At 42.5% G+C, this 24,467-nt stretch overlaps 1 protein-coding gene across 2 annotated transcripts in view; it reads left to right on the forward strand.

Annotated features, from left to right (window-relative positions):
* Nucleotides 1-1,056: 1,056 nt before the first annotated feature.
* RECK (reversion inducing cysteine rich protein with kazal motifs) overlaps nt 1,057-24,467 on the forward strand; it is a 109,085-nt gene continuing 85,674 nt past the window's right edge. The window contains exons 1-3 of one of the 2 annotated variants that reach the window (XM_050938157.1): nt 1,057-1,111; nt 6,280-6,354; nt 12,952-12,988. In XM_050938157.1, the coding sequence (XP_050794114.1) occupies nt 1,088-1,111; nt 6,280-6,354; nt 12,952-12,988 (136 nt within the window). In that variant the 5' untranslated portion in view covers nt 1,057-1,087. Of the gene's footprint in view, nt 1,112-6,279; nt 6,355-12,951; nt 12,989-19,380; nt 19,666-24,467 lie in introns of those variants that run through there. The other variant, XM_050938158.1, reaches the window with a different exon arrangement.

Here is a 24,467-nt window from a genome sequence, read left to right on the forward strand (position 1 = left end):
CTAAAAAAGTCTGTTTACAGAATAAGTCTGCTAGCTCTCCCCCTGAGACTGCTTCAGAGAATATACTCCATTCTTTCTTTGCCTCCTGATATGGATAGTGCTCTGTCCTCAATTCCCTTCCTTCCCACTACTTCTAGTCATATGTTGGCTCTTGACTGTAACCCCCAATCTGACCTCTGGTATTCCTTAGGATTCTGTTCTGTTCTGCATAGGTTCTTGTTCATCAACATAGTATCTGAGCAACTTGGAGTAGCACATTAGGCAACATGACTAACATCTGTCATGTGTGTTCTCTCATCTCTTTCCAGGGGGAGAAGCGTGTGCAGTGGAGTGTTTTTGTTCTGGAATTTTTAAAATATTATATACACACTCTCTGCTAGTTCTACAGACTCCCATTGACTTCAGTGAGTTTTGGATCAGGTCCTTATTATATTTGATAGTATGATCTAAAGTAGGAAGCTAAACATAGCAGAATAAAATTATAAAGCCAATCAAAGAACTCATATTTGTAAACAGATCCTCTGGCTTTTCGATTTATAGGAGCCATCCTGTATGTATATTAAAATATATCAAATCTGACACATAATGGATGTTAGCATTTATTCTTATGCTAGTTTAATAATAAGCCAAATGGATTTAAGACACAAAATTGTCTACTCAGATGTGGTTTTGTGGGTTTTTTTGCAGTTTTGTAAATTTTTAAAGTATATATCTTCGTGAATTTACTGCTAGCGAAAGCTGTTGGGTTGTCAGCCCTGGGGTCTAAATCCTCTATGTGTACAACAACCACTTAAGGAACAGCTTTCCTAAACTGCTTTGGTAGTAGTCTTCAATCCTATCTTGGATGGACCACCTCAGGCATTGTTCATTCTGTACCTGTTCAATATATCTCTTGAGTTCTGAATTTTAAACATTAAAGAACATGGATGAACTGCAGAGTGGAAAAGCATAAATAGTTACTTTTTCAAAGGAACATTTAAAAGGCAGTTAAATTCACTGTATATATTTAAATTATTTTACTGATGCTAAGGAATTCTTCATTTTTCCTGTAGGTATTTCATGTTGTAATCATGCAAAGGATAACTTAATGTGCCGCGATGTTTGTGAACAGGTAAGCTTGTTTTAAACTTGGGCAGTAGCAGGAAAATTGATTCACTTCTGAATCCATATATTCAAGATTATAACAGTTACTTGAAAAGTGGACCTGAAATTGATAAGTGTTTCACTCCCGTAGGGAGTAGTTATATTCAGTGCATGTAGACACTGAATGTCACAAGAGACCTTGATAGTCTATGTAATAGTTCTGTTGTTTTAATGAACAGATTTTAACTTTTAAAACCATATTCTTACCTCTGATATATGCATAAACTCACATTGAAGTCTGTGGGAGATGCATGTGCATATTTGAGGACAGAATTTGGCCAAGAAGTATTAAACTTACAAAGGTGATTGACACTGATTTCTTAGTTTACCCTTTGCCACCTTCTGGATCCTATGTAGTACAGTTTTCCTGTGAATGGTTGTGAATGTAAAATCAGGAGCAATGTTGGATACCATACTTTACTCTTCCTACTTCGTATCCACCGCTGTGGCCCACAGCCTCTAATCCCCTATATGTGCAATCTTGGCCCTACTAGGCCCCTTCTGTGATGCAACAGGCACAGAAACCTACTTTTCCTGCTCCCCTGCCAGAGTTAGATATCCCTTTCCTCGTAAAGTGGCTTGAGTTACAGCTGGCACAGACTCCGACTGTACACCGGGAAGAACAGGAAAGTGAGGAAGAGCACCTGGAATGAAGGAACACTTGAAACCAGCAGCAGTCTTCCTCATCTGGTGAAGAAGGGGAATAGTTTTGTCTACTTCCACTCAGTTTCTTGATTTCAAAATTGTTCATGGCAGATACGTTAGAAGTCCTGGAGCTAAAGTAGGAAATATCACATAAGCTTTTGAACATTGTGCATTCCTTCATGCCTAGAAGGTTGGCCATGCCAATTAACATGGGGCTATTGGACACTTAATTTTTTCTGTAGTGACTTAGGGATGTGAATCACGGGAAATTAATGCTGCTGGCAAGTAGAAAACAGAAGCATTTAGGATGTGGCGCTGCCAAAGACTCATGCATATCTCCTGGATGGAAAAGAAGATGGTCTGCTTCTCTCCAATGATATTTCTTACACAAGCATTCATGTTGTCAGAAATCGGTAGGCATGAACTTAGGTCACATCAAGCATACAGATGGAAATACTCTAAAGCAAGTTATCATAGAAGGAATGGTGGTGGGTCATTGTAGTAGGGGATGACTAGAGAGAGGAGACGGAGAGAGATGGTATGTGGCAGATCACTGGGATGTCAGCTGCTAAGTGCACAAAGCTAGTGGTAGGTTGATAAGGCTTCCTTCTTTTATGATGTCACCAATATTCAGACATGAATAAATTGATTTTACTTAGTCACAGAGTTTAAGTCCAGAAAGGACCACCAGATCATCTAGTCTGACCTCATGTGGCCATCAACACCACTCAGCACCTTCACATTAAACACAGCTACTGAAATTAGACAAGAGTTTTACAGCCCACTTACTTATTACTGTGGGAATCGGTCCCCCTCCCTCCAAAATAAAATCGTCAGACCCTGGCATATGGTGCATCTACCTCTGAAAATATAGATCAAGTCCTTTCAAGTGGGTTTGAATATCTTTACATGCATCCAGTTTCTGAATCTCTGATAGCCGTGGCAATGTATCAAAGGTCTAGATAACGGACCCCCAAAATTGACACCAAAAGACAAGGATATAAAAAATTAGATTTGTTTTTCAGGAAAGATTACTTCCTGTCAAGCCTACAGATGAGCACTACAAATTACCAGGCACTTCTGTCAAAATATGATTATCTTAATTAGGACAGTGAATCACAGTTTGAGAAACTCCCTCAATAACATTAGGAAGAACTGAAGTCTGCTGTAGCTGAGGGACAATTGGTAGTTCAAATATCACTGCAGTATGATAAGTGGCCACTTCCATTGATGTCCTGAGTTTCTTGGTTACAATCTTCAGGAATACCAGAGGAGGTCAAGACAACATTTGAAGACCTCCCATTTGAAGGTTGTGAACTCTTGTATACAAGAACTGATGAAGTCCTCCAGTCTCTGAAAGATTTGAGAGACATTCCCCATCCCTTGAAAGTCTACCCGCTAGCCCATAGAAGAAAGCAAGCCAGGTCACAAAGCTCCTCTAGATAAAGGCCTTCCACCTATTACTGTAACCGATAAATATAATTGGAGCTGCTGCGGAAGAACCACAGAGGATAAATAACCAATCTTTCTTCAAATGATTGTACACATGTATTCTGGCGACTGCCAAGCAGTGATCCCAATCAGGAGGTAGATGCTAGAAATCCTATTTAAATTATGTTTTCAGGACAGCCTGTGCCAAAGCAGGCATCAGATCTTGAGGCCTCAGCTAAGAAACAGCGCTGGGGAAAAGTGTGTACTGATCCCAACTTGGGTGCCCTGGAAATTTCTGAAATTGGTATGTTTCTGAGAGAAGCTACATAAGACTTGGTGGAGTGGGCTCTAAGCCACATGGGTGGATCTAATCTAGCCAACTCCTTGCATGATATAATGCAATTAAATACTCTGTTAAATAGTCTTTGGGTGAATATTGCCTGACCTTTCACTCATTACAAATTCAGCAAACAGCCTGGGGTCGTCTTCTCTCAAAGTAATATGGAAAAGCCCTAATCACATCAAGGGTATGGAATTTGGCTTTTCCCTGGTTGGAGTGGGGTTTGTGAAATAAATATTTAAATGAAAATCTGGGAATGAGGTTTAAGGGTCCCTTTTGTCTTTAGGAACACTATATAAGGTGGACCAGTCATGAGGGCCTGAATCTCCACTATCCTTCAAGCTGATTTTATGGCTACTGAAAAAGTAATTTTCATAGGTATAGAGCAGTGGTGGGCAACCTGTGTCCTGCGGGTATAGAGGAAAACATTGCTAGAGGCTCAAATGCATGTCCCATTAATCACGCTAAAATGATATTTAGGTCCGAGGAAAGAGGGGGCTCCTAGACTGGGGGAAATGCATAAATAAGGCCTGTGAGGAATCTGGCAACTGTAGAGTGGTAAAATGACCCTGGATGTAAGGATGATGAGCTGATGTTGCTGCTAAATGGGAGACACAGGGTTTGAGGGTAGGAAGGAAATGAAGCTGAATGTGGTGCCCCATGTTAATAATCTCAAAAGACTGAGTGGCCTGAGATAATTTGCTTCCAGGCCTTCCAAAAATAAAAAGATGATTGCCAAAAGGAATGGCAGGGGAGTGGGAAAGAAGGGTATTCTCCAAGGGCTCAGCATTCAGTTTTCAACAAGGACAAACTTCTGCTTCTTCAATATGCTGTCCACATGGATTCCGTAACCCACCTTCCTTCCCAACAATTATGGAGTTCTGTATTACCAGGATTCTGTATTGGTAAAGGGACTGAGAGACAGTTGGGCCAGCTCCACACTTTATGCCTTAGGGTGAGGAGCATGAGGGCATCCAGGGTATAGGAATGGCCCTAATGCACACTGCTTGCCAAAATAATCCCATCACTGGGCACATGCACACAGAGTGGGGTCCATGTGGACAACATATCTTGAAGAACCACAGTCACTGTAAGATAAAAGCAGCAAAGAATCCTGTGGCACCTTATAGACTAACAGACGTTTTGGAGCATGAGCTTTCGTGGGTGAATACCCACTTAAGTAACTTGTCTGAAGATATCATTTGCCTTGATTCCTTCTCATCTTGCAACTGTCATGGCCGGGGTAAATGGGAGTAATATTTTTAGTGACACCCTCCCTCCTCCCCCAGATGAAACTGTCATATTCGTTGGGCATCTGTTACATATATAATTTCAGGAGCTGTCCATTTTCTGCTCAATAACTTTGGAAAGCAGAGAGCTCCCCGTCATCAAGGAACTGAAATTGGTTGTTCTAAAGGGCACTGGCAGCTGGTTTCAGAAAGAGACTGGCTTGACTATGCTGCACAGGGCCAAAAAATCTTTGAAAGCTACGTGAATTTCAGGCACTCCTTACCAAAGGGTAGAAATCCAGTCAAATGATACATTTAGAGAAGTGGAACTGCAGTAGAGTAATTCCTTGCTTTCAGTCACAAGTTAGCAGGAGTGTTGTTATAAAATGCATCTTTTAGCTAGGAAGCGTGAAACTAGGTCCTAGCAGCTTTGTTTCTCTGAATCCCCAAAGATCTCCATATTATAACTTTTGCTACGGTCTAACTCAGGGGTGGGCAAACTACGGCCTAGGGGCGCATCTGGTCCTTCAGATGTTTTAATGTGGCTCTTGAGCTCCTGCCAGGGAGCAGGGTCCAGGGCCTGCCCCGCTCCAGACGGCTCCTGGAAGCAGGGTCATGTCTGTTCTCCGGTTCCTAAGCGTAGGGGCATCCAGGAGGTTCTGCCTGCTGCCACCCACCCCAAGTGCTGTCCTCGTAGCTCCCATTGGCTGGGTACCATGGCCCCTGGGAGCTGCGGGGACGGCACCTGTGGAGGAACGGTGCACAGAGCTACCTGGCTGCACCTCAGTGTAGGAGCTGGAGGGGGGGACATGCCGCTGCTTCCAAGAGCTTCTTGAAGTAAGCGCCACTCGGAGCCTGCACCCTTGACCCCCTTCACATGTCCCAACCCCCTGCCACAGCCCTGATCCCCCTCCTGCCCTCCACACCCCTCGGTCCCAGCCCAGAGCACCCTTCTACACCTCCAATACCTCATCCTCACTCCAGAGCCAACACCCCCAGCTAGAGCCAACACCCCCTCACGCACCCCAACCCCCCATTTTGTGAGCATTCATGGCCCGCCATACAATTTCCATTCCGAGATGTGGCCCTCCGGCCAGAAAGTTTGCCCTGGTCTAACTTGTGCTTTTTACTGTCAATCTTGTGCTGTTGAATGGACCAAGAGTTCCTGAGTAGGTGAATATATATTCCATTTTTAGAAACAAGAAGAAAATTTATTTCCCTCTCCAAAAACAAGTGCTGTATGTCTGGAAGATTGTCCAGTAAACTCAAATTACAAGTAAACTTTCTTTATATATGAATGTGTTATGTACGTTTGTACCCAAATTTACTGCTAGTGAAAGTTATCAGAAAAGTACTAATTAAATAAAACCAAACTGTGAGTTTAGGAAAGCAAAATTAAAAAAGAAGTCAAATGAGCTTGAATGGATGCTTTTTTTCCTAATTGATTTTGATATTTAAAAAATGTGTTCTCTTCTGATCTTTTTGTAACAGATTTTATCCTCTAAAAGTGATTCCCATTCGAAACATTTGCTGCAGCGGGCACCAGAATATTGCCCAGAGTCAATGGTAAGCCTTGACTGTTTTTGGTAAAACTGCTGAATCAGCATTGACAAACCTACGCATTCAAAAGCCACAAGTGAGGTCTCAAAAATCATGAGATTTGACTTAAAAATTGAAATTTAAATATAATACATTTTGGGTTCATTTTATTTGGCTTTTGGGTTTTGATCCTTTAGGGTTTGTTTTCAAGCTTTTCCTCCTGAAGGGTGAGGACTAGAAAACTTTTTAAATGAAAGCTGAGATTCTCATTTAATCACTTGACTCTGGGAGCTAGGTTTTTAAGAAAAGACCAAATATTGCAAGACTTAAGGTGCAATCAGAGAGTTGACAATCTTGCTAAATGTCCTTGGTTCATGGAAGTTACAAGAGATAGTGGAGGTTAAGATCTGCCTTATGTTGAGAGTAAATTTGTGTATAGTGGGCCAGATTGGCTGGTGCAGTGTGGCTGCTATTACTCTCCTTGGAATTGTTAGCAGCCAGCATAATTTAGAGCAGCCTTCAAGTTATTTTAATTTTCACCAGGGGACAAGCCTGGCACGCATCCTGTCCAGCACTGGGGTAGTGCAAAGGAAAACTCTATAGCTGTTATAACTACTCCTACGTCATAGCTGAAAAGCTGGAACAATCTTTTTATTAGTTAAGTAAAATTATCGATATCTGAATGAGCTATCTAAAAGTTCTCTAGTTATTTACTAGAAAATTATAGAGTGGATTGTATCTTACTGCTTGTTCAGTTACATTACTATAGAAATAATAATAAAGTAATATTCAGATTAATTAATCCAAAAGCCTTCTGCCTTGGAAAAACAGCAACAATTTTGCTTGAAAATTCTAATACAAAATTCTAATTTTCTTACTTTACTGATCAGTTTTTATTACTTTGTATAGTGTCAGCAGTGTGCTAGGCTCTTGATAGACTAGTAAAGACCAAGTCCTTGCCCAGAAGAGTTTACTGTCTAAATGTACAGTGTATTCGCCTAGTTATTCTTTAGTTCTAATGCTCCCTGAACCACTTTGTTACAGTGCTCCCCCTCATGGACTGCCTCCACTCCCAATCCACAAAGGCATGATTTTAAAGGTTTATTTCTGTGGATCATCAGTTAAGTCTTTCAGATCAGTAGTGGTCCACAACCACTGTTTGAAAACTGATGGTGTAAGTCAGAGGTGGGCAGCTTGTGGGCCAAACACAGCCCATCAGGGTAATCCATTGGTGAGCTGTGAGACAGTTTTATGTTGACTGTCCATAGGTACGGCCGCCCGCAGCTCCCAGAGGCTGTGGTTTGCCGTTACCAGCCAGACTGCAAGTTGGTGATAGCATTGGTGTTGATACTTTGCTTTTTATTTTAAATTTTATGTTAGAGTTAATGCTTCTCACAATTGGCAACTAGGGTTTATTGATGTCCTGGAAGAAAATGTTTTCAAGGGTGATGCAGAGTCCAGGATAGGGAGTTTCTATGTCTAGGGGAGAACTGAATGAAAAAAGGGATGGTCTAGCAATTTTGGGGGGCGAATGTGGGGGGGGAAGTACTGAATGGAATATACTTTTATGAACTATAATAGTTTTAAAAGTGTGATTGCGCTCCCCAACCATGTATTTCATATGTTTAATAGTGCTTTGATAAAGAGAAAGCAATCTAGGTATCTTTCTGTTTAAAAAGTCTAACAGTTTTAGTTTAACTCTATGCTTATTATTTTCAGACATTGTCTCAAATTTGCATGGGTACTCTGTTAATAACATTAGACAAAAGACATACGAAGTGTGTTCCAGTATAGCCTTCTGCTTGCTGGAACATGAATATATGAAATTTACTCTCCAAATCTCTCAATGGTGGAGTAGAGGAGGCATTCTGGCAACTCATTAGAGAATGTGGAATGCAGACACTGGCAGACTGGGAGGCCACTTGGAATAACTTAGAGAATTGAGTTCAATGCAGTAGTCACAAACAGTGCAGTAATCATGATTAACTCAGTTAACTTTTAGGGAAAGAAAGGGAAGTACCTTTCATCAGTCCTCTGGTGACTAGTAGCAGTGCCAGAAGCCAGCTTTTTCCTCTAGTGGCAGCAATATCTCCTTTTGATGGCTTCTAATTTGCTTTGATTTAGAGAGGGAGGCTGATGGAGGAGGCGGGCCAGTAGAGGGAATTGATATTGACTGTTAGCAAGGTGATAAATGTTTTTTATATACCTATGTAAGTACTGTATTAAAAAAGAAATATCACAAAGAGTTTGTTCCTGCCAGGATTGGCTGTTGTTTCACTGCTGATGAATAGTACTTTTACATCTCTTGAGAGGCACATGTTCAGCATTCCTTCACTTGTAGGCACTTAGGTTTTTTATCTCTTCATTGTTTATCCCAGCACCCTGACCTGCTAGCATATACACCTCTGCTTCTATGGAATCTTCCTTTGGTGCGTAATACTCAGTTGATCTGATATATTATAGAAATGGTCGATTTTTTTTTCTAGTGCCTGCTTAAAAAGCACTAAATGCAGTTACTTTGTGCTAATGCTAATGAAATAATTTAAGGGTAACCAGCTCTTCCTCTGAATGTGATCCAAGCCCAGATCAGACAATGAAATAATTGGGGATATCACTGAGGTAGAGAAAGTTCCCATACCTACCCGCTAGTGGATCTTGAGACAAGAGACCTTTAAAATCTCACATATCCAAGACTGAATATTGCTCATCTTGCATTTTGGACCTCAGCACAGTTTCACTAAGATGGTTATGGCTGCCTGTGGTTGGAGAGAAAACTAAGCTAAAACTTAAAGTGGAGACTGAAGTATTGTGGTTAAGCTGCATAGCATTTCAGAAGGTCAAAAAACTGAAAGCTATGGGAATTTCCACATACTATGTACTACAAGCTCAAGGGCTCAGATCTGGAGTCCTCTGAACAGAGTTTCTTTAAACAAAACATGGTTATATTACAGTTCACTAAATGGGACAATGAAGTACATAATGGATCCAACTGTTTATTTGGACCCTTAATCTCAGTGTCATTATTTTGGATAAATACATGTATCCCCTAACTATGACTGTACTGGACTAGACAAATTGACAGGAGTGGCAAGTGCCTCCCTGGGTGCTCTGTCCATACCAGTCAACTCCAAGTTTTCCGATTCAGATTCCTTTGAGAGCTACAATCTTGGCTGCACATTAAAGCAGGGATGTTTCCACAGATCCAAGGCATTCAGATCCTATGCCAGTGAATCCAGTACTAAAAATTAGACCCTACACTGATCCACAGCATCTTATATGCCAAGGCAGATAATGCATCTTCACAAATCCGTATTTTGCATCAGGGCTAGGAACCTACAGGCAACTCCTCTCTAGATGAAAATGGTGGTGTACCCTCAGCTCCCTCACCATCTGAGGGTACTATTGAATTCAAAGAGTTAGCAGAAGATTTCTACTTCAAAATTACCTTCTGTTTCACTGGAGGAAACTCATCGTCTTTCTGACATCCTGGGGAATACCTCTACAGACTTTCTCTGCTTCTTCTGAAGGGTTTCTGCCAACCAAATGCTAAAAAAAGCAGGTAAGGTATCAGATCCATATGAAGGGTTTTCTTGTTTCCATGTACATCTTTCCTCTAATTCTCTGTTGGTGGCTGCAGTGATGTAGCGATCAGGAATGGAATATTTATATTCTCCTCCCAATTGCAGAGATGGAGGGGGGAATAGATTGATTCAGGGGGGAAAATATTCTCTTCATCTTCTTTAAACCCGAGGTAGCTAACTACCTAGCTGTCATGGTGAGATACCAGTTTCACCTGTGGGACAAGATTTCAATCTTTACCAAGACTCTTCCTGATGAATGCTGCAGACTGACTTATGCCCTTATTAAGGAGGGCCAGAATGTGGCTAGGCATGTGCTGTGTGTCTTCTTTGTCTCTGATGCATATTCAAGATCAATAGCTGCAGTGATATGCTGCTCCTCTCTTCCTCACGAAACAAAGCTGAAGATTGAAGACCTTCTATTTGAAGTTGATGGACTTTTTAGTTGTAAAATGGATCAAGTATTAGAGAAAATGAGACAAGATTAACTGATGGATCTCTGGGTCTATTGCACCTTTCAAGAGAATAATTCCCGTGCCTGCCTTTGATCTCTAAAGACAATATTATCCAAATTATGTTAACAGAGGCAGGCAACGCTATCAGCAGCAATAGCAATCCTTTGCTTCTCAGCAGCAATATAAAAGACGTCCCTGTAAATCCAAGAAAAGAGAAAAGAATTCATCCTCCACTACTACTTTACCTTCAGTTAATCCTCTTGTGATCAGTGTTGGTTGGCCCACTGAGCCGCTATGAGGCAGTGGGGAGCTATTGCCTCACTGGCTGTCCTGCCACTGGGTCAGCGGGGATCCTTCCACAACACACTGACCAAATAGACTCACCTCACTGTGCAGTTCTGTCCCTGGGCTCCTTCCTATCCGGTCCCTTGAGCGAGTCCCTCCGGTTCTTCCAGCTCATCTGGGTATTCAGCTGCTGGCAGCTCCAGCTCCCCCTCTGCCTCCGGTTCCTCCGAGTACTTGGCAGCAGGCAGCCCTGGCAGCTCTTGTCCTTCCTCCAGGTCAGGTTTCTCCTGGTCCAGAGCCTCCCCTGGCCCAGCAGCAGGGTCTGAAGGGAGCAGCCAGCGGTCTGCGTCTGTCTCCCTCCCTGGTGCAGCCCTGACTGGGCTAAGGGCCCTGCCATTTGTACTTCCTGTTCATCCCTCCCGTTCCAGGGAGTGGAGTAAGCTTTGTCTGGCCTCGCACCCTTAGGCTGAGAGAGTGGCTCCTTACCCTCAGGTTCGGAGGGAAGCCACCCTGGCTCCCTACACCTCAGGTGTGACATGAGGTTTGAGAGCTGCAAACCGCCCTTGAATTCTGTTCCCCTAATATTTGGAGACTGTTTATAACATTTTTTCACTCCATGGATCACCACCTTGTAGTGGTGGAGAGGCTTGCATGTCTCAGTGACCCCAAGAATGATGCTGCCTGGAGTCATGTACTCTTAGGGCTACCAATGGCAGAACAGTCCAGGGTGAGGTTCCAGACAAAGTGTGATCCAAGAAGTCCCTAAAAGCAGAGCAGATGGAGGATAACTGCACAGTGGAGGTGAAACTGTTGTGTAATGTTACGTCTGTGAAGGTGGATGAAGGCTGCAGCAAATAGATGATCTCCAATTGTCATGGTGCCCATGCCATTTGTATCAAGTTCTCTATCTTCCAAGGATAGTGTGGTGACTGTTGTGCTCCAGTCTCCCCACTTTAAAAGAAGTCCCACATGGGCATCTTCCAGTTTTGGGGGAAAATAACATCGTACAAGTCAAAAGTCTGGTGGTGATCGGTGAGTCGCGACGGGAACAGGATAGTGAAATCCGGAAGTTCCTAGTTACAGACTGACACACAGGCAGTGGGTGTGTGATGCAGTCGTCTTGCTCGAGGATTGAGGTGGGTCGAGCATCTCGGCAGCTGCACTCACGACTGAAACATCTGTCCTCATTGCAATAGAACTTGTAGTTCAAGGATTGTCCTTATTAGCCACCTGAGGACCCATAACTCCCATGGAAGATGATCATATTCGGTAATGAGTGATCGCCTATCATCACCATACCATTTTTACAGCAAGTGGCAAAAGATCACCTTGAAGAGATGGGTCTTGGATGATATAAAAGACAAATATACTTATCCAGTACAAAATAGATTCTTGTAACATACATGGAAAGGTTAAGGGCGAGAGCTTAAAGGACAAAGTAATAAGAATTTTTGGGAAAAGTTTAGAAACCATCTTGAGTTGAGGATATATGTTAGGTTTCAGTCTGTACTTTTAATGCTAGAATCCTTCTCTCTTCCTCACCCACCAAAAAAAACCCAAACAAACCAAAAACAGGCTGGGCAGCCATGTCTAACAATTCCTAACTTTCAGCTACTTGACTTTGCAGCTTAAATATCTTCCTTTTAATGTTACCCTTGACATGTAATTCCTTTAGGGTGGGGTGTGTGTGTGTGTGTGTATGTGTTTAAATAAAGGAAAGAGGTAAAACAAATAACTTTATGTACAATTGTAACCCCTATGATACATCATCTTGGTTTGAATTCTGAACCTTTTAGCACTACGACCCTTTCAGCCCACTTTTTCCAAGTGGTAGTACTGTTTGCTGTATTTCCACAGTTGGAAATATGCAGAGGGTAACTTGAAGAAGAAAGAGAAGTTACTTACAGTAACTGTTTGTTTGGCAGAGTTGTCTATTTCGTGCACACATTTACATCTTCCAGGATGTAGAAACACCCATAGCTTTCAGTTTTTGCCATTTTCTAAAGTATGTTCTGCACCTGCAAAAAACAAACAAACCAACCCCCCAACACACACTTTTAATTAAAATATGCTAGAGAGAGGAGTCCTTTTAGGTCACATCATCCTTTTCTTGACAGTAAACACCAGATGACATTTGTCTCTGATTTTTGTGTTTTTTGAGGAGAAGGCAGAGTTCTTCCATGAGATCAATTATCTTACAGAGGTATTGACACTATTCTGTATTGGTGCTAAATCATCTATTATATTTAAAAGTTTTTAATTTATCATAAATAAAGACTTCTGTTTAACTGCATTTTATTTTTCAGGGAGCAGTTTGGGGTTGTATAAATTCTTCTTTGCCAGGTAAGAACTATTAGAATATTCTAATTTATATTTTTCCTTTGCTGATAAAAGGCTTAATTCAACAACAAATTAACTAGTTTCCATATTGTACATGTTTCAGAATAATTTTGCTTTGATAAGGCTTCCACGTAAGCCAGAAATGGTTTTTGTTTGCTTGTTTCATTTACCCCAAATCGTGGTGCTTTGACTCTGTCAAAATTGGAAAGCAAATACATTTTTTTCTTATCATATTTTCTCATGTAGAAAATACACTAAATGTATAATTTGTATTACATTGATGTTTACTCAAATATCTCTGATCCATTTCTTGCCTACTTGGGAGAAAAAGGTCAAGGGTTGGGGATTCGTCCTTAAAAGTATTGAATGCCTTGAGTCAGCACTCCTTTGCCTTTTTAAAAGATTCTAGATGTCCTGTGATTGCCTATTTTTCCCCAAAATACTGTCCCCTTCTAGATCTTAACTTCTAATTTTTTAATTAAAAATGTATACCACTCTTATTCAGTCTAGAATATGGGGGTGGGATTCATGATGTCGTACTGAGATTCAGTAGTAGCTGTTTCAGTAAGATAGTTTGGTGCTGTAAGTCCCATCTTGTCTCTCCTAAATTTTCTAATTTTGCTCTGCCTTGTCACAGAATAGATGGAAAAACAGGAAAAAAAAGACAGTTAATTGTTCTTCTTACAGACTGCTCAACCTGCCGCCAGTGGGCCTACCTGCTTTTCTTGTTCTCAGGAGTCAAACTGTCAATTCCAGTAGTTTCATAGGGTCTGAGGAATCTTGTAGGTTCTAGTCCTTGTTCTTCCACTAATTTATTATGTAATCTTGCTTATGCTACTTCGACCCACATTTTTAATGGTGTTTAAAATTAATGGTGCTCAGCATTGCAATGCCTGTTTCATTTTCAAAAGCAATTTAGGCACTTAGCCTAATTAGTGCCTCTACCACTTTTGAAAATGAGACTTAAGCTCTTAAATCAATTAAGTATGGCAGTGCTCAGTGCTGCAATGCCTAAATCCCTTTAAAAATCTGGGCGTTCGTCTGTGTCAGTTTTCTAGTTTGTAAAAGGGGGATCTGTGAGACTATTTTGTAACGAATGCTTGGGAGGCAGTGCTGTCTAGCGGTTAGAACATGAGCAGCTGTCAGGAGATCTGGTTTTAGGCCCAGTACAGCCACTGTCACATTGTAACCCTGTATAAGTAACTTAACTTCTCTGTGCTTCAGTTCATTCCATCTTTGACATGAGGATAACAACACTCACTTTTGCAATGTGCCTTGGAAACTTTAAATGAAATAGGAGTATTTCGTATTTTCTCCAGAGACTGTGGCTAATGTTTCAACTGGGGATAATATCAAATCTCTCTTTCTAGAAAACCAACTTGTGCAGGGTGGACTGCAGATATTAGTCTCCCTGCTTAAGAGGGCTTGTTTGAGTTACAGAATGGTTGAGGGGCAGTGGTCATCTTGAAAGAAAAGAATGCATACTGCTAGAACACAGGTTTGTAAAGAAAGTGCTGCTGCTTTTTGGAGACTCCTAGGATGGAAACTGGTGCTGAGCAGCTGCTCTTTAACTGTTTGCCTTGATTTTCTGAAGTAATGTGAGGCCTCTAGGGTATTTCTGGGGTAGAATTCTAGTCTCCTCTTCTCCTAGGAGCAGAGAAATCTTCCTTTTGAGGCCGAACATATCATAGATGGTCAGTGTCACAGTATAATCTTATCAGGGGAGTGAAGTCTTCTTCTTTCTGTAGTATCCAGAACCTGGTGTCTATTTGGAGGACATCCTGCCACATTAGACAGTTTGGTACTGTTCTCATAGGACAGACTTTTTGCAGTTGCTTGTAAGGATGTACAGATGACCCAGTTACCGTAGAGAGTCCATGATGCAATGGTTCAACCCCCCCCACCCACCCAGTGTTTCCTCTCCATAACAAGGTGATGGACAAAATAAATACCATAGTAGTTTCTTCCTGTGGTCTGAGAGGGAGGGCCTAGGTTACAGATGTGGTATGCAGTCTAAGGTTACTTTCATTTTCCCCACATATCCTTTCACAATAAGGGTAGGTGGAGAATGTCTTTCAGTCTTATCTTAAAATGCTGGCATTGACAGCATAATAAGAGTTAACCTTGTGAGTTTCCCCTTCTGGGAGTGGCGTGGGGCCGGGGCAGGCAGGGAGCCTGCCTTAGCCCCGCTGAGCACCCAACCAGAAGCCTCCCGAGGTAAGTGCTGCTCGGCAGGAGCCAGCATCCCAGCCCTGAGCCCCCTCCTGGAGCCAGCGCCCCATGCCCTCTCCTAAATCCTAACACTGGAGCCCCCTCCTGCACCCAAACTCCCTCTCAGAGCTTACACCTTTCACCCCCTCCTGCATCTCACCCCCCTGGCCTAGGCTGAACTCGGAGCCCCTTCCCACACTCCAAACCCCTTGTCTCTAGCCCAAAGCCCTACCCTCTCCCGAACCCGTACCTCCTGCCCCATCCCGGTGGAAAGTGAGTGAGGGTAGGGGAGAGTGAGTGACAGAGAGAAGGGAGGATGAAGTGAGTGGGGCTGGGTTTTGGGAAAGGGGCAGGGTAGATCTTGGGTCGCACTTAAATTCAGAAAGTGATCTTATGTGTAAAAAGGTTGGAGACCACTGCTGTTCAGGCTCCTCTTTTACCAAAAGGTTCCTAAGTCCCTTTTCCCAACACCATTGTTTCATCCATTCATTAAAACCCTGCACCCCTGCTTGTCTAAATGGCCCTACACATGGAACTGGAAGCATTTCAAAGAATGCTATGATGGAGGTCCTGGACTTTAATCTCTTACCTATCAGCTCTATTTTGGCCTCCAGGACCTCTCTCCTACCTCTCTCTATGTAATTGGTTCCTACATGTACCATGACCACCTACCCCTTCCCAGCACTGTACAAAAGTCTGTCTATATGTCTTCTGAGTCTCCCAACCTTCCCACCCAGAAAGCAATTCACCATGTGGTTCTCTGTCATCACTAACCCAACTATCTATATTTCTAATAATCAAATCCCCCATTACTATTACCTATCTCTTTCTAGTAACTGGGGTCCCCACCCCTGGAGGGGTAGCATCAGTGTGAGATGATACCATGAAATCATCTGGAAGGATCGTTTCCCTCTGCTCCAGCTTTATGTTCTCTTTCCTTGAGACTTCCATTCTCACCAACAGCACAAAGGTTGTCAGACTGGGAGCAGGACTGCTCCACTGTGTCCCTGGAAGTCTTGTCTCCCTTAGCTCCTCCAATTCGATCTCAAGAGCCCGTATTCAGTCTCTGAGGGCCGGGAGATGTTTACCCCAAATGAACACACATGCCACCTGCCTGCAAGGCAGGTAATCATACATGGATAGCCTCCAGTTTGCTGCTGGAATGCTGCCTGCATTATTTTTACTCTTCTTTAGTTTTTTTTGGGGGGGGGGGTGATTGGCCTAAGTTTTTAGCATATGTTTGTTAGCTGTATCTCCCTCTCACACACCCTTTCTAAACTCCTCTGTTTGCTGCTCCTGTTCGCTAGCTCTTCTAATACTCAAACTCTCATATTTTCAAAAGCACCTAAGTCCCATTGACTCTCATCTGTATGCTCAATGTTCCTGAGAGCATTCTACATGATCAATTTTTATGAAATCCCTAGGGAAGCCCCTTGAGATAAAATCCTGGATCTGTTACTTCAACTAACAGTGATTCAAGTGGCAGTGAAGTAACTATCTTCATTATCAATGTTTTATCTATCAGAGTAGCCTGTTTAATTGCCATCACTTGTCCAGATGGATTGTCTGAACTAGTTTCATTGTATGTGTAATCATAATATAGTAATTCCTCTCACTGATAAAAATGGTCCTTTGGTCTTTAGGAAGATAACTAAAAAGTAAAAATGCAAAACAAGATAAAATCAGGTATTTAAATTGCTTTGACTTAAATCAATCCACTCTGCTTTTTAACTGCCTTTTAACATGTTATAGCAGCTAGAAACAAGAAAGAGAGAACCCGCACCATCTAACTAGTCAGCTATCTGTGGACCACTGGTCCAGAGACCATAGTTTAGGAACCATTTATGTAATGTGCGTTCTTTTATACTACACCAGGCCTGCACATGTCAGCTTGTGAGGGGGGACTGGGCCGCCCCTCCCTCAAGGCCCCCCTTCGGTTGGGGGCGGGACAGCTACTGTGCTGGTTGGTCCCATCCGTAGTGATCGGGGAGGAGGGGATTGAACTGTCTGTGAGCAGCCAGGAAATCCACAGGGGAGACGTGTGTGTGTGTGTGTGTGTGTGTGTGTGTGTGTGTGTGTGTGTGTGTGTGTGCACCTGACGTGCCCCGACTGCTGCCTCTTCTCTGGCCCCTATCACACTGCCCCCACCCCTGGGCTCCCTGCAGCCCCTGTGTTTGTGTGTTGGACAGTCACATCCAATCCCTTCACACTGTCCCGCTGTCCCCTCCCCTTAGTTCATAGCCCCAGAAAATCCCTTCAAACTGTTCCCCTTTTCCCCTCCCCTTATTTCATGGGGGGATGACGATCCGAGTGGGCAGTGGCAGCGAGGCTTTATACTTGGAGGAAGGTGGGTGAGGAGGTGAGCAGTGAGTCGGTGACTGGAGAGGGGCATCCATTTTCAGTTTTTAATTTTTGATACTGCTGTGTGCAGTAGTATAGTGACCCCTGGGGGGTTGAAGAGGGATGTGATGTTGGGGCTGAACGGGGAGGGGGCGGGTCCTATTTTACTGCTTTGATCTGGTCACCCTATGCGCGCCATTTCTTTCTTCCTCTACAGGCTTCCACACACCATCAGTGCCTTGCTAGTGTGCCATGTGCCGTGAGATAGCTCTTCTCTTTGTGTGTGACACTGTTTCCCTTGTGTGTGAATTTATTCAACAAGATCTTGAGCTTCATAATGGATACTATGAGTGAAAAGAAAAAGAGAAAAATAGAGCACAGAGTTTTCAACACTGAATGGATGAATCAATACTTATGTACTGTTTCCAGAGACAAAATACTGTGCCTCGAGTGTCGCGAAACATTAGCCATTCCGAAAGAATACAACCTTCAGCGGCACTTTGAAACTAAACATCCCAATCTCACCAAATTGAACCCAAATGAACAAATAATTAAAGCAGCCAGTTCAGTGAAAAACCTTAGTGGAGAACAGCACATTTTCAAGAAAGTGAGCACTGAGATTGATCGAGTTACTCAAGTAAGCTTTCAAATTTCTAAGGAAATTGCTGCTGCTAGGAAATGCTTCACAGAAGGCGAGTTTTTAAAAAAGTATATGTTGATTGCTGTATCTGAGTTATGTCGAGAAAAGAGGGGGATATTTGAGAATGTCAGTCTATCATGCATGACTGTACAGAGAAGAATAGCTGACATTTCTCAATCTAAGTGATCAGTTAAAGCAGAGAGTCAGTGAATTCTGCTTTTACTCCCTAGCTGTGGATGAAAGCACCAATTTTAAAAGACACCGTCCAACTTCTTATTTTTATTAGAGGTATTGATAAAAACTTTGAAATTACTGAAGAACTTGCTGGCATGTGCTCCATGATGGGTTGCATAACTGGAAAAGAAATCTCCGGTGAAGTGACAAAGTGCATGAATGATAAGTTGGATTAGATTTCACAAACTTGGTGGCCATTTGTACTGATGGTGCTCCAGCTATGTGCGGAAAAAATGTTGGAGCAGTTATTCTTCTTGAAGAATTTATCAGGAGACAAATAACCAAATACCACTGCATCAGCAGGTTTTGTGTAGCAAAACATTAAAATATGAGCATGTAATGTCAATGGTAGTTTCCATTTTAAACTACATCTGTTCTAGAAGACTAAAACATAGGACATTTCGAGCTTTTCTTGAAGGGTAAATGCTAAATGCACTGACTTAATCTACCATACGGAAGTGAGGTGGTTGAGTCAAGGAAGAGTGCTCCAGTGTTTCGTTGCTTTGAAAGAGGAGGTAGCAAAATTCCTAGAAAATGGGCCAATAAAATTCCCAGAGCTTGAAAATGAGTCCTGGAATCAAGATGTCTTTTTCTTTGGTGATATTACAGCACACCTGAATGATCTCAACATTCAACTTCAGGGAAAAAATCAACTTATTTCAAATGTGTGCAGCAGTGAAAGCTTTCAAAATGCAATTGAAACTTTTCAAAAGTCAGATGTCAAAAGGTGAAATGTGTCACTTTCCAGTTGTGCACAGTATATTCCCTCAGCAGAAATATGCCGAGTTAGGAGAAAAATATGCCAAGCACATCAATCTTTTGATTGAAGAATTTGACGGAAGACTTACTTTGTCTAAAGAAGATGATGTCCAGTTGAAGCTGATTGAAGATCCTTTTTCTGTAGATCCAGAGGAAATGCTACTAGATTTGCAGTTAGAGGTTATTGAACTTCAATGTTTGTCAGTTTACTGAAATAAGCACAGAGAAAGCAGCCTGCGGGATTTCTACAGAAGTCTGAACAATGAAAAATACAAGAATCGTATCGAAGTTGCACGGAAAACGTTCAGCATTTTTGGAAGCACTTACATATGTGAACAAACATTTTCCATCATGAACATGAATAAAAACAAGCAACGTTCTTCTCTGACTGATGACCATTTGGAAGACATTTTGAAAATATCCACTTCAGATATGATCCCCGAGTACGACAAGCTTGTTGCCGAAAAGAGATGATATCTCTCATTAAATTTGCAAGGTAATTATGAAAAGTACAAATGTTTTCTTTCAACGGAATAGATGTTTTTCATATTTCCATGATTCATAAAATTTTTTAAAAAATTGTTTGCTTTAATTGAAAAATTCTTAATAAAGTATCACCCCTGCCCCCAAACCTTACTTTTCGGCCGACAGCTGTTTCGGCGGTCGGCACTGGGGAAGGAGTGGTTGTTTCCGCGGGCCAGGTGGCGTGAGGGAGGGGTTGTTTCCACGGGGCCGGGCAGTACTGGGGCGGGGGATGTGTTTCAGCGGGGCAGGGGGAGAGGATTCGGCAGGGCCAGTGGGTTTCGGCCCTCAGCTGCTTTCTTTGGAGTAATATGGCCCTCACTGCTTTGAGTTGTTCAGGCCTGTAGTACACTAATCTCTACTATTTGAACACCTCACAAAAAAATATTAGAAGTACATGCTCCAGACTGCTGTGAACAGAAGTTACAACTCCATTAATGTATGTTCAGATTGCCTTAGTCACAAAATCAGTTTGTGTGCTATTGTTAGCATAACTCAACACAACTTTTTTTAGATGTGGCAGCAGATGTTATACACAAGATCACCGGATGGTTTTGCAATACCCCTGAGAGAGGAACACATGCAATAAAACTTACACCATAGCAAGGTTCTTGTGGCATCTTTAACTTGGCATGCATCTGTAGCTGCTTTGTGTGTTCTACCTTGAACTTTAATATAGGATTACTTCTTTGTTTCACAATAATGTCATCTACATGGAACTACACTTGAAACACTCAAACTCCTTCTACTGCAAAATATAGTTGCCTAATTACTCAGTTTTTCATGCCAGTAGTATACCTCTGTGGTCGTAAATGTGGATTGGTCTTAGTGTTGTCTTTGTGGCATAGTTCATTGCAACAGAGATTTCAGTCCCCTGGAAGTTTTGATCTGATTGATCAGTAGTAAGGCTACATTTTAGTTACGGGTATTTTTAGTAAAAGTCATGGACAGGTCAAGGGCAGTAAACAAAAATCCATGGCCCATGACCTGTCCATGACTTTTACTATATACTCCTGACTAAAACTTGTGGGGGCGGCCTGGGGGATACCATGGGTGCTGGGGGGGATGGCCCAGGGGGTGCTGCGGGTGCTTGAAAAGGGGGGAAAGTCTGAGGGGGCGCCATGGGGGGGTGGGAGATGTGGCCTGGGAGGTGCTATGGGTGCTGGGGGGAGGGGGAGGAGTGGCAGGGCTGGGGCAGGCTCCCTACCTGGCTCCTGGGAAGTGGCGACCTCCAGCTCCTAGCTCTATGTGCTGCCTCTGCTCCACCCCAAGCCCCAGTTCTGTAGCCCCCATTGGCTAGGAACCAGGGTGCCCCGCATCCAAGCCCTGAGACCCCCACCATACCCAAACTCCTGCTGCTGGGAGATGGGGTGGGGGGCAAGACTGCCCCAGCAGTAGCCAGTGTGCCTGGCTTGGGGACTACCTGAGCTGCTCAGATGGCTCCTGGGCCAGGTGTATTGGTTGCTGCAGAAGTCACGGAGGTTACAAAGTCACAGAATCCATGACCTCTGTGACAAACATGGAGCCTTAACCAGTAGCCATGCATTTTGTCTTACTGTTTAAATCTTACAAGATTTCTTTTCTCTCTCACTTTTTTCAATTGGTATTTTTTAATGACGTTTTCAGTGAAATTGTCAGTATCATGGATTTATTCTTAAGATGTCTCTTTCCATAGCTCCACATTCCTGAAGATTGTTCATGCAAAAGTTCCACAGAAACAACTGCTATCTAATTATTAAATACTAAAATAGCACGTAGCAGGCAGCTAACCCTGTGATTAACTGTGGATAGGTGTTTACCCCATGTGACCTTCCTATGAACTGGTTGTCTGTCTAAGTGAGAATCCATTTTATTTACTCTTACAATTTTGAATTATATCACACAATGTATGTCATATTTCCTTGATAAAATAATTGGTATATATTGGTGAAATGTGTCTTTTTAATAGCTCTAGACATTCAGTACAGACTATTCAAGTGTGGCAGGGCTTCCATGCAGATGGATCTTAAACAAAGCAATCAACATCCCTACACATCAGGAGTTGGCAGGCTTTCAGAAGTGGCATGCCAAGTCTTCATTTATTCACTCTAATTTAAGGTTTTGCATTACAGGAATATATTTAACGTTTTTAAAAGGTCTGTCTCTCTCTCTGTGTCATTATTATATAACTAAACTATTGTTGTATGTAAAGCAAATAAGGGTTTTAAAATGTTTAAGAAGCTTCATTTAAAGTTAAATGAAATGCAGATCTTAACAGTTTAATGTGATCCTTGCCCTTGCTTTCCCTTGCTGAATTTTCCAATGTCTGGCATGTATTTGGATACTTTAAGCTGTACACAGGCTTCTGAATGATCAGTTGTTAACTGGCTCTGAGAGGGACAGAGAACAGATTTCATGTGTGAAAATACCTGTATACACAGGTATGTGGATCCAAATGCTGAAAGCATCGCAAATGCAATTTTATTCAAACAGTTAAATTTCACTGGCAGGGATATCCAACAGTTCAGAATAGAGACCCCATGATCTCTTTTGGTAGCTTCAAGTGCACTCCACAGATCTATGAACTTTGATGCCCACAATTCTGAGCTTTTTAATTGAATGAGTTGCATTTTGAAATCTTCAACTCCCATCCACTGAAATACAGACAAATCCAAGTTGCTTTTGTTGAACTTTTCAGGTTTGTTTAGAAAAGAAAGCATTGGGCCAAATCACTGGAAATCCTGAAATCTGTCAGAAAATTCTGATTTCAGTTCTTGCATGTACATTCCAGTCTCATCGACACTGACAGTGCAACGTGTCAATAGCTCTTTTATGTGTTGGAAGTAGTGGAAAGTCGAAATTTGAATACCCCAAGAAAAAACTGATAGTTTTACAACAAATACCTTCCAGACTTCATAAAGATCCAGAACCATTTGCCCTGCACTCTGAAGACGCACTTGAGTTCGTTTAGATGAGTGGTGATGTTGGTTAGAAACATGAGCTTACACAGCCATTTATCATCATTCAGTTTGGGGTAGTTTTTGTCTTTTTCTGATTAAAAAGTTCTTGATTGCATCAAAACAGTTTACAAAGGCACCGAAACCTTGCCACGACTTAGCCACCGAATGTTGCTGTGAAGTTGAATGTCATTATATGCACTGCCTGTCTCATGTAGCAGTGCTTGAAACTGGCTGTGAGTCAAAGCAAATCGAGCAACAAGGAAATTCACAATTTGTACCACAGTATTCACCACATTTTTAAGCTCTGAATTAGAAATTTTAGCACACAGGTTTTCTTAATGGATCATGCAGTGAAATTTGACTGTCAGATGGCCAATTTGATCTTCAAGTAACTTTACAGTTCCCTTCTGTTGTCACACACAATATTTTTCTGATGTCAACTCTTTGTTCTTCGAAATGATTTAAAAAAATTTCCACACTATCTTGCCCCTTTGTTGTGCCATGCAGGGGTTTTAGGCAACAAAGTTCCTCTTGGATTTCATTGGAAGCACAATATCTTGCAACAGCTGCCAAACTTGGAACATCGTTTATATCCATGCTGTCATCAGCTGCAATGCCAAACAGTGCTGTGTCTTTTAATGCAGTTGTCTGCTTTTTGTTAATGTTTTCTGCCAGTTCGCTTATGTGTCTCTCAACTGTTTTGGCAGAGACGGGCAGTTCTTTTATTCTAGATATGATCACATTTTTATTTGGCAAATCATTGAACGAAACCTCCGAACTGCTGAGAAAAACTTTTTATATATTTACCCACCTGTAAACAGCTTTTCATTTTTTGCATCGCACTATGCAATCTTGTAACTTCCTTCTGTAGCTTGATTTTTACTTGCACTTAAGCATTTAAAAATACTGCTTTGCTTCTCATATCCTGTTACTGACTTTTTGATTGATTCCATCTTGTCTGCTTCATCAAGAGAGGTTTTCTCATGTTTTGTTTGAAAATGTCGTCGAACACTTGATGTGCGACAAACTTTCACAACAGAAAGCACAAACAGCACAGTCCTTCAATGATAAATCCATGTGTGTCCAAGAAGGGTGAAATGAATGGATATCTAACTTCACTTTCTTAGGAGCTGACATTTTGTCAAATGTATCCCTCAACTCACAGTGAAAAAAAGAAATCGCGACAGACGGCATGCACAACGTCAAATGCAGTGCGCTGTTCCATGTGGTATGATAGTGATGTAAGCAGCAAATCAGGACTTAAAAATATTCCAGTGGTGCTGGAACAATTTTTAAGGTGGAGATGCTGAGCTATGTCCCGTCCTGCCCCTGTCTGTACCTCTCACTGTCCCAGGCTGGTGCCAGTGGGCCACAGCTGGGGGTGGCTGCAGAGTGCGGGCTGAGGTAAGGAGCAGAGCTCTGGGCTGGCAGCTGGGACCCCAGGCCAGCAGCGGAGCCACCCGGACTGGTGGCTGGGACCTGGGGACAACAGTGGGCTGATTGGGGCCAGTGGACAGAACCCCGGCTGGCAGAGGGCTGGTGGGTGGTACCCCAGGCTGGCAGCAGAGCCCCCAGGGCTGGCAACTGGTCCCTCAGCTGGCAGGGGACCGGCGAATGGAACCCCAGGCCGGCAGCAGAGCCCCGAGGCCGGTGGACAGGACCTGGGCAGTATGAATGACACTGAAAATCAGCTCATGTGCCATAGGTTGCTGACCCCTGCTATACATGTTGTGTGAAAGGGCAAGTGAGGGAACTAAGAGAGGGAGAAAATGAAAAGGCAGCTGAGGGAATAGAGAGGGAAAAGCAACACTTTTTAAAAACTGTTAATCTCTCCCCA

The sequence above is a fragment of the Gopherus flavomarginatus genome, chromosome 2, assembly GCF_025201925.1.
Source record: "Gopherus flavomarginatus isolate rGopFla2 chromosome 2, rGopFla2.mat.asm, whole genome shotgun sequence".
Lineage (NCBI taxonomy): Eukaryota > Metazoa > Chordata > Testudines > Testudinidae > Gopherus > Gopherus flavomarginatus.